This window comes from Simochromis diagramma, unplaced genomic scaffold, assembly GCF_900408965.1.
Source record: "Simochromis diagramma unplaced genomic scaffold, fSimDia1.1 OVJJ01000431.1, whole genome shotgun sequence".
Lineage (NCBI taxonomy): Eukaryota > Metazoa > Chordata > Actinopteri > Cichliformes > Cichlidae > Simochromis > Simochromis diagramma.
In genome coordinates, this window is record NW_024387259.1 from 490047 (window position 1) to 506565 (window position 16519).

Genomic DNA, 16519 nt, shown 5'->3' on the forward strand with positions numbered 1-16519 from the left:
ATGACAGAGACAGTTAGATTATATAATTGTTAGAAAGTAAGACAAGAAGAATGTTCAATGTTGAAAAAAAAAAGACATCAACGTTATTACAACTAAAGTTTGAGTCTAAGGAAAAGGGGGATGTCATGTATTGATATGGCTAAGTCTTAATGTGATGACCTTTGAACCAGAGGTTGTTGTCCGAAGGAAGCCCCGTTAAGTGGCTAGTTGTAAGATGGACAGTGTGCAATAAAGCAACATAAAGACCGTGCTTTATGTCCTGATTCAATTCAGAGTGCTCTGCCTAATTTAGTAATAAGGTGGGCACACAACAGACACACCTGAGAGGAAGGGGAGTGGTAATTTACAGAGAGTGCTCATTGACATATAAGACTGTGTGGAGCTTGGCGTTGGGGGGAGGAAGATACAGCAACCAACGACGCGGAGCGAGTGGTCCGACTGCTGCAGCAACAGGAGGCCAGATTAGAGGCGGCGGATGGGCCGGTGCCGATATATCGGTGGTTATGTCACACAGTGGAAAATTGTCTTTTTATATTTTGTTTTGGATCAGACTGTGTTGGTACATAGTGTCGATTTTATTTGCATGATTTTATTGTAATAGTGATATTGCATGTTTGTTTACTGATATTCCTATTGCATGATTTTATCCCCATATTTATAGTGTGTGTTTAGTGTTGATTGTCAATACTCTTTTTTTATTCCACTGTAGATTAAGCGGACAATTGTAGGCACCTGTGAGGTGGGGGCATTCCCCGAGGTGGCCTATCAGCCGCCAAACTGACTTAAGGGAGATAGTGAGCGCAAAGACGGGAGGAGAGACACACGAAAAGTGAAGAGCTGGAAACAAAACGTGTGCAAGCCAGCATATGTAAAGAAGGACCTCCGGCCTGACTGTGGGGCGCCACGAGACATTCGGCGATCGGCCAGCATAACCCGGCGATCCAGTCCCGACGGACAGAATAGCGACTGTGGGAGGCGACGCGTGAAATCCACAGCAGGGCAGGGGTACGCCTCTGCCTGCATCTGTGAGTATCGCTTTCCCACTGTTGGGCGCTAGGCGTAACTTTGCCGGGGGAGGGTAACAGCGGCTGCGCCGACAACATTGCTGGCCCGTGTCTGTTGTTTCAGGGCGGAGCTGCGAGGGAGGCCGTGCGCGGGTGTGGAGAGTGGCTGGACTGCACGGTCGTGCAGCGTCAGGTGGACATAGGAGCCTCCTCCCTGGTCTTCTGCTGGCGAGATTCCCCATCCCGGAAGAGGAGTTCCTCTCCTGTCTCTTTCAGCTCAGGAACATTTGCCCGCGTGTGGCTGGACTGTGGGAATATAGGACCCTGGGGGGGAAGTTTTTAGCATATGGAAAAACATTCATTTAGCTTTGTTTTTGTTTTTTTTAGTGTATAATTATTCCTGCCGGCAGGGCTTTTAGCGGGTTGTGATTATTATTTTTATTGTATAGCGGGGATTTTAGCTTGTATTTGGGGTTCTGACTGTGTTTTATCCTGAAAATAAATGGTGTGTTTGAAGCCAGCTAAGTTTCTGTGCTCTGAGCGCTGACCCACTCACTCCCCTTTCCGCTTGTATGTATACAGACGTGGTGGTGAAGATTTAGGTCCACCAGTTTAGCGGCTACAGTTACAAAGAAGCGGCGGGCAGAGTTAAGAGCTCTGCCCACCCAGGGTAAGTCTTTTGACTTGTCCACTTTTAATGAATGAAAGCTGCCTAAAAGAGTAGTGACTGCCGCTGCCTCCCTTTCTTTAGCGCACCAGGGTGCAGAACGCGGAGAGGAAGGCGAGGACGCCGCCGGGTTTCCCTTCTGCACCGCTTCACTGGATTTTTAATTCTTAGTGACTCTTATACCGTGGCGGACGCCACTGGACTTTAAATGTTGTGTTTTATTGATTTTTACTATGTTGTCCCCTGGCCAGGGTTGTTTTAATTCATTTTATATTTTTAACTATTTAAATATAATAAATTATATTTTAACTATACAGTTTTTATTCGTGTGCTTTCCCTTGGCGGCTCCACTGCTCTGTCCGTTTGGAGGAAGGTTTCCCTCCTTTAAAAAAACACTGTGGAAATAAAATCACCTTCGCTCCGTTACATATATTAAATTGCAAACCAGCTGACTGTTAGCAGAGCTAGTGAAATCTCTGAAAACATCTGAGCACTGACCAGACATTCGTGGCTAAAACTCTATTATTAAAACTACACCACCACCATTGCTGCCTGTGGTTTGAAATGCATTCTGGGATACCAAGTCGACACAAGCAATCGATTATCTAGGATTGACCTGTCTTACCTTACTTTGCACAGCAACCAATCAAATGTTAGAGAAGCTGCATGGCAGCGTTAACCCCGCCCCTTGAGTTTAATGGGTGAGGTTGACAGATAAAATTATTTCATGGTGAGACCTGAAGGAGTCAACTGTGCCAAAATGAATTAATTAAATACACCATTAAATAATTATTTAAATGTGGCAATTAATTAAAATGTGAAATAAATAATTAATTAAATGTGTCAATAATTAATTAATTACATGTGTTGTAAATATTTATGTAAATAATTATTTCTGATTTTAATTATTGCCACATTTAATTAATTATTTAATGGTGTATTTAATTAATTCATTATGGCAGTCCTGGCGTTCCATAGTATACAGGGTGTAGTTTGTTTTTATTTTTGTCCAAACCCAGGCTGTATGTAATTATGCTAATCACACAGAAATTTTAAAAACAAATGCCTCATTTTGCATAGCTTCCACCTCAAGTCACCAAAGCAGATCTGACAGACTGGGGCATGAACACAGGACATCTTAGGGTGTCCTCTGGTGTCTGGCACCAGGATCCTTTGGGTGGTTTGCATGGTGGGGACACTTTCTAGTGGAACCCATGGATGCTTAGCAGTTCATACAGTCGGTTGGAGCGCTTTATCCCGTAGAAGATGACATTACCATAGGAGGTGCAACAATCTTTAGGTGGATATTACTTTACGTCAAATATTAACCCACATGAACCAGTACCCAATGTTTTCCAGCACTAGATAATCAATGTTTATATATCAAAGTATATACTCTGAACTTTATTTATTACAAAAACAGGATCGACATTTGATTAAAAAATATATTCGTGTACACGACACTTGGGTAACCAAGGAAGTTAACTCTGAGATTTTTGAAAAAGAAAGATGAGGTTATAAACTGTTTGAGACAGGCCAATCTTTTCCTTCGGTACAGTTAAAACAGTGTAAAAGTATAAGCAGAGTGCAGATTAATACCAAAACACATTTTGATATTTCTTTATCGCCTTAAACCAAAATTACATGTCTGACACAGAATTCAACTTTTCTCATACAAACAGTAAAGAGGGGGGGATACTACACAAATATAGTAATTGAGAAAACAGCAAGTCTCATTCTTTTCATACATTCATTTTTTTCCTTTCTATACTTAAAGGTGAGAGTTTCTCTTTAAATAAAAAAAAATGCATTAAAGTGCCATGTCCCTGCCTCTCCTGTTAGGTTTGTTGCACCTGTTCAAGCCTTCAACCTTTTTTTTAAACATCTGTAGAGTAGGAGCTCCACCCTGCTCTGATGAACCAGGGCTGAAAGGGGAAAGCCTTGCAAACGTTAAACATCGTACTTGCATATTGGGTTAAAGGTTAAATTTACCATGTACAGAACATTTTGTTCCACACTTTGGTTTCATGCAAATGTTTTTGGCTTCAACCTGGTCCCAGCTGAGCAGACACGTGGTCTTGGGTCTTGGTTTTTGGGGGGGTAGCAGGAGGAGAGAAGCTGCAGAGAGGCGTGTAAGACTGCAACTCTGCTTCCTGGTCCCAACTCTGGATAGTCATATTTTGGGGGGTTTAATAAATTTGTCCATATTTCTAGAAATGAGAAATTTCGTGTCGGTGGGCTATTTTGTATGCACAGGCAAGTGTGGCTGGGTGCCTCTCTAGCAAGTTCTGTACTATTTCTGCATCACCCAGCCCATTGGTGAAAACTTCAACAGCTATAGAGTCTTGTTCAATCTCTGCTCTATTACCATATGCAACAGCCACTTTCCCATAAATGTCATCTATGAAAACATGCAGGGCCTCACCAGGTTTACGCACTCGCTGCCTCAGTTCTACAGCAACAGCAGCTGCATGGTCAGAAGAAGGGCCATATGCAGTTTCCAGTTCGTCCACCAGGCGGCGGTAATCCCATTTGGATGAGCGGGGATTTCTGTGGATAATGGCCCCTGCTGCTCCAACTAGGCAGAATTTAAGCTGAGTTGTCATTGTTTTTTCTGACCAATAGTTGGCTTCAGCACAGCTCTCAAACCTGTGCAGAAATTCCTTCCACGGTGTGGTGCCGTCATATTGGCCCGGACTTAGGGTGGGGACTCTCTCTCTAGTGTCACCGTTCTCTTCACTGTCAGATGGGGGCTGACGGGGCACATAGCGGGTCTTGCCTGGTTTCGAGCGGGGTTTATGCTGTGCAGTGGTTTCCCCATAGCTTATGACTTCATTAAGGCTACTGGGAGGCATACATTGCATGGGTGTATTTAACATTGCGTTAAACTGAGCCGGTGTGCTGTGTACAAAACTGTCCATGTGAGCAGAGGAAAATGGGTTTGAGTCTGGATAGTGGATTTTCATTTGGGGAGTAGGAGCTGGATAATAGTTCATGCTGCTGCCCGTGTTTCTCTCACGGCCGTAGCTGCGGCATTCAGCATCAACGAAGGGATTCGTGCGGGAAAACTGCGGCTGGGCAGGACCATCGGGCGGCGCAAATACACCCTCTCCATTAGCATGCGTGTTAGCACAACTTTTGGCACACAGGAATGGGTTCATATATTCACATTTAGTCACAGCTCTGTCTCTGTTAGCTTCCCTAATGCTCGCGGCACCCTCGGAGACACTGGTCAGCGACATGAACGGGTTGGAGTAATTGGTCTCAAGTCCGTACTTTTCAGGAGAATGGCGAGCAGCGGCCATCGCGAGTTAGCTTAGCTGCGGGCTAATACACTTGTAATTACAGTCACTCGGCTTTATCGTTAGCTGCTTTAGCCTGTCGGGTTTTCTCTGTGCTCACCACTTCTTTAACAATGTGAGAGGGTCCCTTCGTGGTCGCCAGTGTTAACCATTCCTCGCCGTCAGTCCCCTGACCGTGGTCGGGAGACACGAGGGGAGATGCTTCCTCCAGGGCCGAAGTTTGTCCTCCTTCGGGGTTAACTCCCTTCACTTTTGTGGAGTAGTGAGGCAGACAGAAATCAGCCGAGGCACCGGAGAGTACTGAAGAGATGAGGCTTTAATAACAGTACTGCACACTTCGAAAAACACACTGCATAGCCTGTAGCCCATTAGAACGCTGCTCCCGGTCGCCCTCTCTACCCATGACACACTCTCTCTCTCTTTTCCCTCTTTCGCTCCCCCGTGTTTCCTTCACGCGCATGCTCACATACACATCACATACACTCCTTACTGCACCCAGTCACACACAAGACAGCAATTCCCGCAACACGTGATTTTGTGGTGAAATGAACTATAATATGTTAAGGTGAAGAGGTAACTTACATTTGGCAAGTTTCAAGTTCATATGTGTATTTCGACATGTATATATTGAAAAAACAAAGGTACATGTGTGGTGAGACTGTCACGGTCTGCGGAAGCAGACCGTGCGGAAATGTGTGTGGTGGACCCAGGAGCGAACAGAAGCGAGGATGCAGGAGTGGAGTTAAACAAAAGCGAGCCTTTTATTCTGGCTGATGAAAGGAACACAACAGAGTGAGGGCAGCATAAGAGTAATAGTTCAAACAGAAACCTAAATTGGACATAAACTAAGGAAAAGCTATGGCTGGAGATACGGAACACGGGGTGGTAACACAGACGACGCGACACAGACTACATGAAACACAGAGACTAAATACACAAGAGGGATGATCAGGGGAAGTGGCCACACATGGGAACACAGCTGACACAGATAAACATAACAAGACATGGCAGGAGTAAACAACACTGACGGGAGACTGTCAAAGTAAAACAGGAAGTACACAGGTGCAAACAGGAGGAGAGAGAGCGCGGGCATAGTGGGCTGGGGAAACATGGAATGAAACAAGGAGGGGAGATGAGGGCTCACAGATACATAGAGGGGCACACAGGGGATAAAAGTCACAAGGGGAAGTCAAATAAGGAACAACACAACAGGACAACTTAGGAAACATGGCCTAAATAAGGAACGAAATACAAAAATACAAGAAACTAAGAATACTGGGCCCACATGGCCCAGGACCATGACATCACCCCCCCCTTAAGGGCTGGCTCCAGACAGCCCAAACACAGGAAAACAAAAACCAAACAGAAAACGACCCAGGGCGGGCGGCGGGGGCCCAGGACGGAGGGCCCAGAACAGAAAACAAAAAGGAAAGCACAGCTCAGTTCAGGGGGCCGGCCGTGCACAAGGCAACGGCGACGACGTGGAAACAGTTCAGGGGGGCCGGCCGTGCGCAAGGCAACGGCGGCGACGAAGGAGACGACGGCGCAGTTCAGGAGGCTGGCCGCGCGGAAGGCAGCAGCAGCGAAGGAGATGACGGCGCAGTTCAGGAGGCCGGCCGCGCGGAAGGCAGCAGCGGCGGCAGTGAAGGAGACGGAGCAGTTCAGGAGGCCGGCCGCGCGGAAGGCAGCGGCGGCTCTCCAGTGTTAGGCGTGCTGGCCATGGCCCGGTGGGCACAGGACCAGACAAGGCAGGACCAGACGAGGCAGGACCAGACGAGGACGAAGACGCTGAAGCTGGGCCAGATGAGGACGAAGACGCTGAGGCTGGGCCAGACGAGGACGAAGACGCTGGGGCTGGGCCAGACGAGGACGAAGACTCTGGGGCTGGGCCAGACGAGGACGAAGACTCTGGGGCTGGGCCAGACGAGGATGAGGCTGAAGCCGGAGTCGAAGCTGGTCCAGGCGATGGTGAAGCAGGAGCTGAGACTGAGGCCGGACCAGGCGAAGCACAGGCTGGAGCTGGACCAGGCGTGGCAGAGGCGGAGGCTGGACCAGGCGGCGACGTGGACGGAGACACGGAGGCCGCAGCTAGCGTGGATGAAGACACGGCCACTGCAAACGTGGACGAGGCTGCCGGTGGAGCAGCTGGTGGCTGAACGGGCCCCTCGGACCCTCCAGCGGAGACGGGTGGCTGAACGGGCCCCTCGGACCCTCCAGCGGAGACGGGTGGCTGAACGGGCCTCTCGGACCCTCCAGCTGACGAGACAGGAGGCTGGACGCGTTCACCTGACATCTTACAGTTAACAGTCCAGAAGCAAACAGGTGTCAGATGTCCTGAGGCAAAGACCAGCTCATTCACGTCAAGACTCATGTAGGCTGACATTACAGGCTCTAAAACAGAAAGTCCTGCTTCTATATTCCTCCCTTCAGTCTCGAGCAATGACAGAGCTTGACGGCCCAGATAAGCCGGGTCAGCCACAGGGAAAACAAGGACTACAACATTCCCCAGAAAAACACGACTTAAGCCTTCACGGATAAGCTCCTGGGCAAACATGAAATGTTCAGGAATGAATCTGGGCGATGAGAACTGACCAGCATGATGGCGGTAAGCGTTATATTGACTAGGAACCATGCGTGAGGTGGACTGTAACTCAAGGGTGTTATGTAGTGTGTATGGTGAAATGGGTACGGCTAATGCTGTGCTAGCATTCCTAGCTGAGACGGGTGATGTTACACAGTTCATGTTACCCTGATTTGACTCCATGTAGTCATCTTTAAGTACCAACGTGAGTTCATGATCAGCGTTCTCAGTTTTAAGTTCATTGGGAATAGGAGCAGCATGCAAAACAGGATTACACATCATCTCACACTCAGTACTCTTATACTTTACGTCATGACCCTCCTTTAAATAATCCTTATGTGCTAAGGAAGCACAGGGGCCTACTTTAAGTAGCTCGTTGGTGAGCGGAGCGGGCTCGGGAAGGGAGGCATTAGCCACAGGCAACTCAGTCTTTGATGGAACCCCAGGCACATTAAATGACACAGAAGAAAACACTTCCACCCCACTCCCCACACAAGCAACATCACGGCCTGTGGAACTCTCTGTCAATCCAAGTGTAGTGTCAGAGGTCCCTACACGATCACTAGGCCTGTCCAAGATCCTCTCTGAAACAAATTCACTTGGCTGTGGCTTGGTTAGCAGAGCATTACTCAGTCTGAAGTTAGCACTGGCTAATTCCGAAACAGTGGCTTTATTTTCACAAACAGAAACACACGAAACAGGGGATTCCCCGGTCAGCTTAGAGGCTGGACAGTCAAACACCTGTTCGGGTGGCGGTGACAAGAACACCGGCTGAAACTCCCCAGTGTTGGAATTCACAGTCTGAGTGGGTCTTACTCCCTGTTCGTGGAAGCCAGACGAACAGATCATACCATTCACAGTACCAGAGTCAGCCATTGCCACACTATGTGTCTCTGTTAACTTTGACCCGTGGCTCTGTAATTCTGAGTCTAGTTCATCTTCTACGGCTTCAATGGAGGCTGGTGATGACAGGTTGCATTCACTCACCTCCGGTCGTGGCGCAGCGCGACGGGCACGCGAACGCCGTTTCTTCCTGATCGCAGCGTCCGATGAACCAGGCAGGGGCGCCTCATGCGCGCCGGGGGGCGTCGCAGAGGCTGGGGAACTGGGCGCTGATGGAGCGGTAGGTGAGAGTTCTTGGAAGCTCAGGGGACCCCCGAGAGCCAGGCGAGTTCCCCGGAAGACCTTGTCATAGTCAGGAGCAAGCCACGGCTTCCGCCGGAGCTCTTCCTCCAGTCGAGCGCATGCCGCGCGCTGCCGCTCCCCGAGGTCGAAATCCACTGCCTCCACAGCATCCTCGCGTCGCACCGTGGAGGGCGAGACATGCCGTAGCGACGAGCGACGGCGACGTGAACGCCGCTTCCTTTTTGAAGTGGTGGTGGGCGAAACGTGGATCTCTGTGGCGACCGGCTCCTCGTCTTCCGACCACATCCGCGCCAGATAGTAAGCGGGAGAAAAGTAGTCCGACCGAGGCGGCGAGGGCGGGCGGCCGGTCCGAGGCGGGGCGGCTGGCGGGAGCTCCTCCTCGGAGATAAGCCAGGGCTTCCAGCGTAGCTCGTCCTCCCGATACGCCCGCAACACCTGCTGCCGCTCCTCCTCACTGAAGTCAACAGCCTCGGGCATCTCCGTGCAGTCAGGCGGTGGCGAAGATGCGGAAGCCGATGAAGCGGGAGCCAACGGTGTGTCGGTGCTGAGCCTCACCGTTCCGACTCTGACTGCCGCTGGCTCATGAGGCAGCGGGGTAACATCGCAACAGCATGGCTCTGGCGAAGGCACACGCACACCGGGCCGCTGCGGCTGCGGATGGAGTTGGAGAGTGGTGACGAGAAAGTCAACGATCAGTGGGTGTAGTGCCTCCCATAACCAGGGAAATACAGACGCGCATACTCCCACTTGCCGGGCTAACTCCTCCCGTTCCTCCACTCCGGAACACTGCTGTCACGGTCCGTGGAGATAGACCGTGCGGGAATGTGTGTGTTGGACCCAGACGCGAACACAAGCGAAGATGCAGGAGTGGATTAAACAAAAGCGAGCCTTTTATTATGGCTGATAACAGAACAAACCAGAGCGAGGGCAGTATAAGGGTAATAGTTCAAACAGAAAACCTAAACTGGACATAAACTAAGAAAACGCTATGGCTGGAGATACGGAACACAGGGGGTGGTAACACAGACGACACGACACAGACTACATGAAACACAGAGACTAAATACACAAGAGGGATGATCAGGGGAAGTGGCCACACATGGGAACACAGCTGACACAGATAAACAAGACATGGCAGGAGTAAACAACACTGACGGGAGACTGTCAAAGTAAAACAGGAAGTACACAGAGGTGCAAACAGGAGGAGAGAGCACAGGGAGAACACAGACATAACAGGCAGGGGAAAAACATGGAATAAAACACGAAAGGGGACAAGGGCTCATGAATACATAGAGGGGCACACAGGGGGTGAGAGTCACAAAGGGAAGGCACACAGGGAACAACATAACAGGGCAACTCAGGAAACAGAACCTAAACAGGGAACTGAATACAAAAATACAAGAGAACTAAGAATACTGGGCCAACACGGCCCAGGACCATGACAACTGCAGCCATTTAGTACATAGTGACTCCACCGTCTGGATGATCTTCCTCTCGTGTGTCGCTGGGTCCGGCATGGTCGCGTCGTACTGTCCGCAGACCGTGCGGAAATGTGTGTGGTGGACCCAGGAGCGAACAGAAGCGAGGATGCAGGAGTGGAGTTAAACAAAAGCGAGCCTTTTATTCTGGCTGATGAAAGGAACACAACAGAGTGAGGGCAGCATAAGAGTAATAGTTCAAACAGAAACCTAAACTGGACATAAACTAAGGAAAAGCTATGGCTGGAGATACGGAACACGGGGTGGTAACACAGACGACGCGACACAGACTACATGAAACACAGAGACTAAATACACAAGAGGGATGATCAGGGGAAGTGGCCACACATGGGAACACAGCTGACACAGATAAACATAACAAGACATGGCAGGAGTAAACAACACTGACGGGAGACTGTCAAAGTAAAACAGGAAGTACACAGGTGCAAACAGGAGGAGAGAGAGCGCGGGCATAGTGGGCTGGGGAAACATGGAATGAAACAAGGAGGGGAGATGAGGGCTCACAGATACATAGAGGGGCACACAGGGGATAAAAGTCACAAGGGGAAGTCAAATAAGGAACAACACAACAGGACAACTTAGGAAACATGGCCTAAATAAGGAACGAAATACAAAAATACAAGAAACTAAGAATACTGGGCCCACATGGCCCAGGACCATGACAGAGACAGTTAGATTATATAATTGTTAGAAAGTAAGACAAGAAGAATGTTCAATGTTGAAAAAAAAAAGACATCAACGTTATTACAACTAAAGTTTGAGTCTAAGGAAAAGGGGGATGTCATGTATTGATATGGCTAAGTCTTAATGTGATGACCTTTGAACCAGAGGTTGTTGTCCGAAGGATGCCCCGTTAAGTGGCTAGTTGTAAGATGGACAGTGTGCAATAAAGCAACATAAAGACCGTGCTTTATGTCCTGATTCAATTCAGAGTGCTCTGCCTAATTTAGTAATAAGGTGGGCACACAACAGACACACCTGAGAGGAAGGGGAGTGGTAATTTACAGAGAGTGCTCATTGACATATAAGACTGTGTGGAGCTTGGCGTTGGGGGGAGGAAGATACAGCAACCAACGACGCGGAGCGAGTGGTCCGACTGCTGCAGCAACAGGAGGCCAGATTAGAGGCGGCGGATGGGCCGGTGCCGATATATCGGTGGTTATGTCACACAGTGGAAAATTGTCTTTTTATATTTTGTTTTGGATCAGACTGTGTTGGTACATAGTGTCGATTTTATTTGCATGATTTTATTGTAATAGTGATATTGCATGTTTGTTTACTGATATTCCTATTGCATGATTTTATCCCCATATTTATAGTGTGTGTTTAGTGTTGATTGTCAATACTCTTTTTTTATTCCACTGTAGATTAAGCGGACAATTGTAGGCACCTGTGAGGTGGGGGCATTCCCCGAGGTGGCCTATCAGCCGCCAAACTGACTTAAGGGAGATAGTGAGCGCAAAGACGGGAGGAGAGACACACGAAAAGTGAAGAGCTGGAAACAAAACGTGTGCAAGCCAGCATATGTAAAGAAGGACCTCCGGCCTGACTGTGGGGCGCCACGAGACATTCGGCGATCGGCCAGCATAACCCGGCGATCCAGTCCCGACGGACAGAATAGCGACTGTGGGAGGCGACGCGTGAAATCCACAGCAGGGCAGGGGTACGCCTCTGCCTGCATCTGTGAGTATCGCTTTCCCACTGTTGGGCGCTAGGCGTAACTTTGCCGGGGGAGGGTAACAGCGGCTGCGCCGACAACATTGCTGGCCCGTGTCTGTTGTTTCAGGGCGGAGCTGCGAGGGAGGCCGTGCGCGGGTGTGGAGAGTGGCTGGACTGCACGGTCGTGCAGCGTCAGGTGGACATAGGAGCCTCCTCCCTGGTCTTCTGCTGGCGAGATTCCCCATCCCGGAAGAGGAGTTCCTCTCCTGTCTCTTTCAGCTCAGGAACATTTGCCCGCGTGTGGCTGGACTGTGGGAATATAGGACCCTGGGGGGGAAGTTTTTAGCATATGGAAAAACATTCATTTAGCTTTGTTTTTGTTTTTTTTAGTGTATAATTATTCCTGCCGGCAGGGCTTTTAGCGGGTTGTGATTATTATTTTTATTGTATAGCGGGGATTTTAGCTTGTATTTGGGGTTCTGACTGTGTTTTATCCTGAAAATAAATGGTGTGTTTGAAGCCAGCTAAGTTTCTGTGCTCTGAGCGCTGACCCACTCACTCCCCTTTCCGCTTGTATGTATACAGACGTGGTGGTGAAGATTTAGGTCCACCAGTTTAGCGGCTACAGTTACAAAGAAGCGGCGGGCAGAGTTAAGAGCTCTGCCCACCCAGGGTAAGTCTTTTGACTTGTCCACTTTTAATGAATGAAAGCTGCCTAAAAGAGTAGTGACTGCCGCTGCCTCCCTTTCTTTAGCGCACCAGGGTGCAGAACGCGGAGAGGAAGGCGAGGACGCCGCCGGGTTTCCCTTCTGCACCGCTTCACTGGATTTTTAATTCTTAGTGACTCTTATACCGTGGCGGACGCCACTGGACTTTAAATGTTGTGTTTTATTGATTTTTACTATGTTGTCCCCTGGCCAGGGTTGTTTTAATTCATTTTATATTTTTAACTATTTAAATATAATAAATTATATTTTAACTATACAGTTTTTATTCGTGTGCTTTCCCTTGGCGGCTCCACTGCTCTGTCCGTTTGGAGGAAGGTTTCCCTCCTTTAAAAAAACACTGTGGAAATAAAATCACCTTCGCTCCGTTACATATATTAAATTGCAAACCAGCTGACTGTTAGCAGAGCTAGTGAAATCTCTGAAAACATCTGAGCACTGACCAGACATTCGTGGCTAAAACTCTATTATTAAAACTACACCACCACCATTGCTGCCTGTGGTTTGAAATGCATTCTGGGATACCAAGTCGACACAAGCAATCGATTATCTAGGATTGACCTGTCTTACCTTACTTTGCACAGCAACCAATCAAATGTTAGAGAAGCTGCATGGCAGCGTTAACCCCGCCCCTTGAGTTTAATGGGTGAGGTTGACAGATAAAATTATTTCATGGTGAGACCTGAAGGAGTCAACTGTGCCAAAATGAATTAATTAAATACACCATTAAATAATTATTTAAATGTGGCAATTAATTAAAATGTGAAATAAATAATTAATTAAATGTGTCAATAATTAATTAATTACATGTGTTGTAAATATTTATGTAAATAATTATTTCTGATTTTAATTATTGCCACATTTAATTAATTATTTAATGGTGTATTTAATTAATTCATTATGGCAGTCCTGGCGTTCCATAGTATACAGGGCGTAGTTTGTTTTTATTTTTGTCCAAACCCAGGCTGTATGTAATTATGCTAATCACACAGAAATTTTAAAAACAAATGCCTCATTTTGCATAGCTTCCACCTCAAGTCACCAAAGCAGATCTGACAGACCGGGGCATGAACACAGGACATCTTAGGGTGTCCTCTGGTGTCTGGCACCAGGATCCTTTGGGTGGTTTGCATGGTGGGGACACTTTCTAGTGGAACCCATGGATGCTTAGCAGTTCATACAGTCGGTTGGAGCGCTTTATCCCGTAGAAGATGACATTACCATAGGAGGTGCAACAATCTTTAGGTGGATATTACTTTACGTCAAATATTAACCCACATGAACCAGTACCCAATGTTTTCCAGCACTAGATAATCAATGTTTATATATCAAAGTATACTCTGAACTTTATTTATTACAAAAACAGGATCGACATTTGATTAAAAAATATATTCGTGTACACGACACTTGGGTAACCAAGGAAGTTAACTCTGAGATTTTTGAAAAAGAAAGATGAGGTTATAAACTGTTTGAGACAGGCCAATCTTTTCCTTCGGTACAGTTAAAACAGTGTAAAAGTATAAGCAGAGTGCAGATTAATACCAAAACACATTTTGATATTTCTTTATCGCCTTAAACCAAAATTACATGTCTGACACAGAATTCAACTTTTCTCATACAAACAGTAAAGAGGGGGGGATACTACACAAATATAGTAATTGAGAAAACAGCAAGTCTCATTCTTTTCATACATTCATTTTTTTCCTTTCTATACTTAAAGGGAGAGTTTCTCTTTAAATAAAAAAAAATGCATTAAAGTGCCATGTCCCTGCCTCTCCTGTTAGGTTTGTTGCACCTGTTCAAGCCTTCAACCTTTTTTTTAAACATCTGTAGAGTAGGAGCTCCACCCTGCTCTGATGAACCAGGGCTGAAAGGGGAAAGCCTTGCAAACGTTAAACATCGTACTTGCATATTGGGTTAAAGGTTAAATTTACCATGTACAGAACATTTTGTTCCACACTTTGGTTTCATGCAAATGTTTTTGGCTTCAACCTGGTCCCAGCTGAGCAGACACGTGGTCTTGGGTAAAAACCCCAGGCATGTGATTTCATTGTTTACCCAAAATAATGTCCTGGCCTTATATACACACATAGAAGAGAGAATACAATACACCCGTGCTGAGATGAGATTTATAAGATGAGATGGATGGATCAGGCCAGGTTACTTACTGAAAGTCAACGCTGCTTCTTGTAGATGCATATTATCAGTTTGTCTCTTATTTTATTTGTTAATTAGTCTGGCCCACTTCCCACAGACACAAGTAAGAGTCGTGGAACACAGGCCAGGTGCCACATTACATAAGCAACACACATACTTCTTGCAACCTGGTTGTCATTATGCAAATGCATGGGGCTTGCGTTTCAGGTGACTTGCCAGCAATGACAGCCTGCCCAGAAATTATTCCTTGACTGCGGTGGAAAATGCCGGTGTTTCTACTATAAAAGTATGTTTTAGCCCCCAAAAATAGCAACAAGACAATTCCCCACAAGCCCGCCAATCTAATTTGGGATGAGGGGTGACTCTTGTTGCCACAAGAGGTCTTTTCATGTAAAATATTTGGCTGTTGCCCAGCAATTTCACAATAATCCATGATGATTTTGACCCTAAGGTGGAGGAACTCTAGATTACAGGAAACAACAAATATTTTTATCCCCCAGTGAATTTTTAGCAATTGAAACACAACAAATTCTACACTCTAGAAGTTAGTTTTAATTGAGTATTTCTTTCCTTTCTAAATTTGGGTATACACTGTGCAATCTTTTTCAATTGTGTTATTCAGCTCTTGCTCAAAGTGTACGACTGAATCGCAGGGGTTAAAGTTTGTAGGTCACGATGCATGTTCCCACATTATACGACCCGATGCACTGATGCGACCTGAGTGCTCACACCGTGCTTACAAATGTTGGGCAATCGTGGCTCAAGACTTGGGAGTTCGCCTTGTAATCGGAAGGTTGCTGGTTCGAGCCCCGGCTTGGACAGTCTCGGTCGTTGTGTCCTTGGGCAACACTTCACCAGTAGGCAACGGGTGGTGGTCAGAGGGCCTGGTGGCGCCAGTGTTCAGCAGCCTCGCTTCTGTCAGTGCGCCCCAGGGCAGCTGTGGCTACATGTAGCTTGCCATCACCAGTGTGTGAATGTGTGCATGACTGGATGTGTAAAGCGCTTTGGGGTCCTTAGGGACTAGTAAAGCGCTATACAAATACAGGCCATTTACCAAAGCTTATATTATATAGCTAATATATATCACAAAATCTGTGTCTCGCTCTCCCTCTCTGTCTTTCACTCACACAGACACACACCACAACCACCATCAACTTTGCTATATTGCTAATGAAAAACATAATTAAGCAGCAATGTCCATCCAACTCTTTTCACAGTTGTTGCAGTCGTGATAATTTTGTGAGACCACATCGAAAAGGCTTGGACGAGCTTGCCAAAGTTCTACAAGTTGGGCCTCCATCTCTTTAGTCCAGATCACATGCTGCACTGCCATGCTACTCCATCTTTTTCGCTTCCATTTCTGTGTTTGCACATGCATGTGTGAGAGGTTGCATTAAGTGCTCATGGCACTGCTTCAACAGTGCGATACCCTCACAAGGGGCGACCAGGATTTCAAACAGGTTTGATTGTCTTCTGACCGTGTGACTCGTTTGGATGGGTTGACTGTTTATTTGGAAGGGTCTTGTCTCTTAAAAAAACATGCCAGCACAACTTAGATTTGCAAAGACACTACAAGACTTCAGGAACAATGTCCCCTGGACAGACGGGACTGAAGGGGAGATATGTGGCCAAAATGCACAGCAGCACATTTGAAGAAAACCAAACACAACCTATCTGCAGAAACACCTCATACCAGCTGTCAAGCATGGTGTGGCACCTTGCAGTCATTGGATTGTCCATGAACTCCTCTGTGTACTGAAGTATTCTAGAGTCAAATGT

At 47.1% G+C, this 16519-nt stretch overlaps 1 protein-coding gene across 1 annotated transcript; it reads right to left on the minus strand.

Annotated features, from left to right (window-relative positions):
• Positions 1 to 6634: 6634 nt before the first annotated feature.
• LOC120715315 lies at positions 6635 to 10851 on the minus strand. The gene is made up of 3 exons (XM_040002232.1): positions 10146 to 10851; positions 6881 to 9486; positions 6635 to 6827 (listed from the first exon to the last, which is right to left on the minus strand). The coding sequence occupies exons 1-3, from the start codon at positions 10215 to 10217 to the stop codon at positions 6635 to 6637; spliced, it is 2871 nt and encodes a 956-aa protein (XP_039858166.1). The 5' UTR covers positions 10218 to 10851.
• Between the last annotated feature and the right edge of the window lie 5668 nt (positions 10852 to 16519).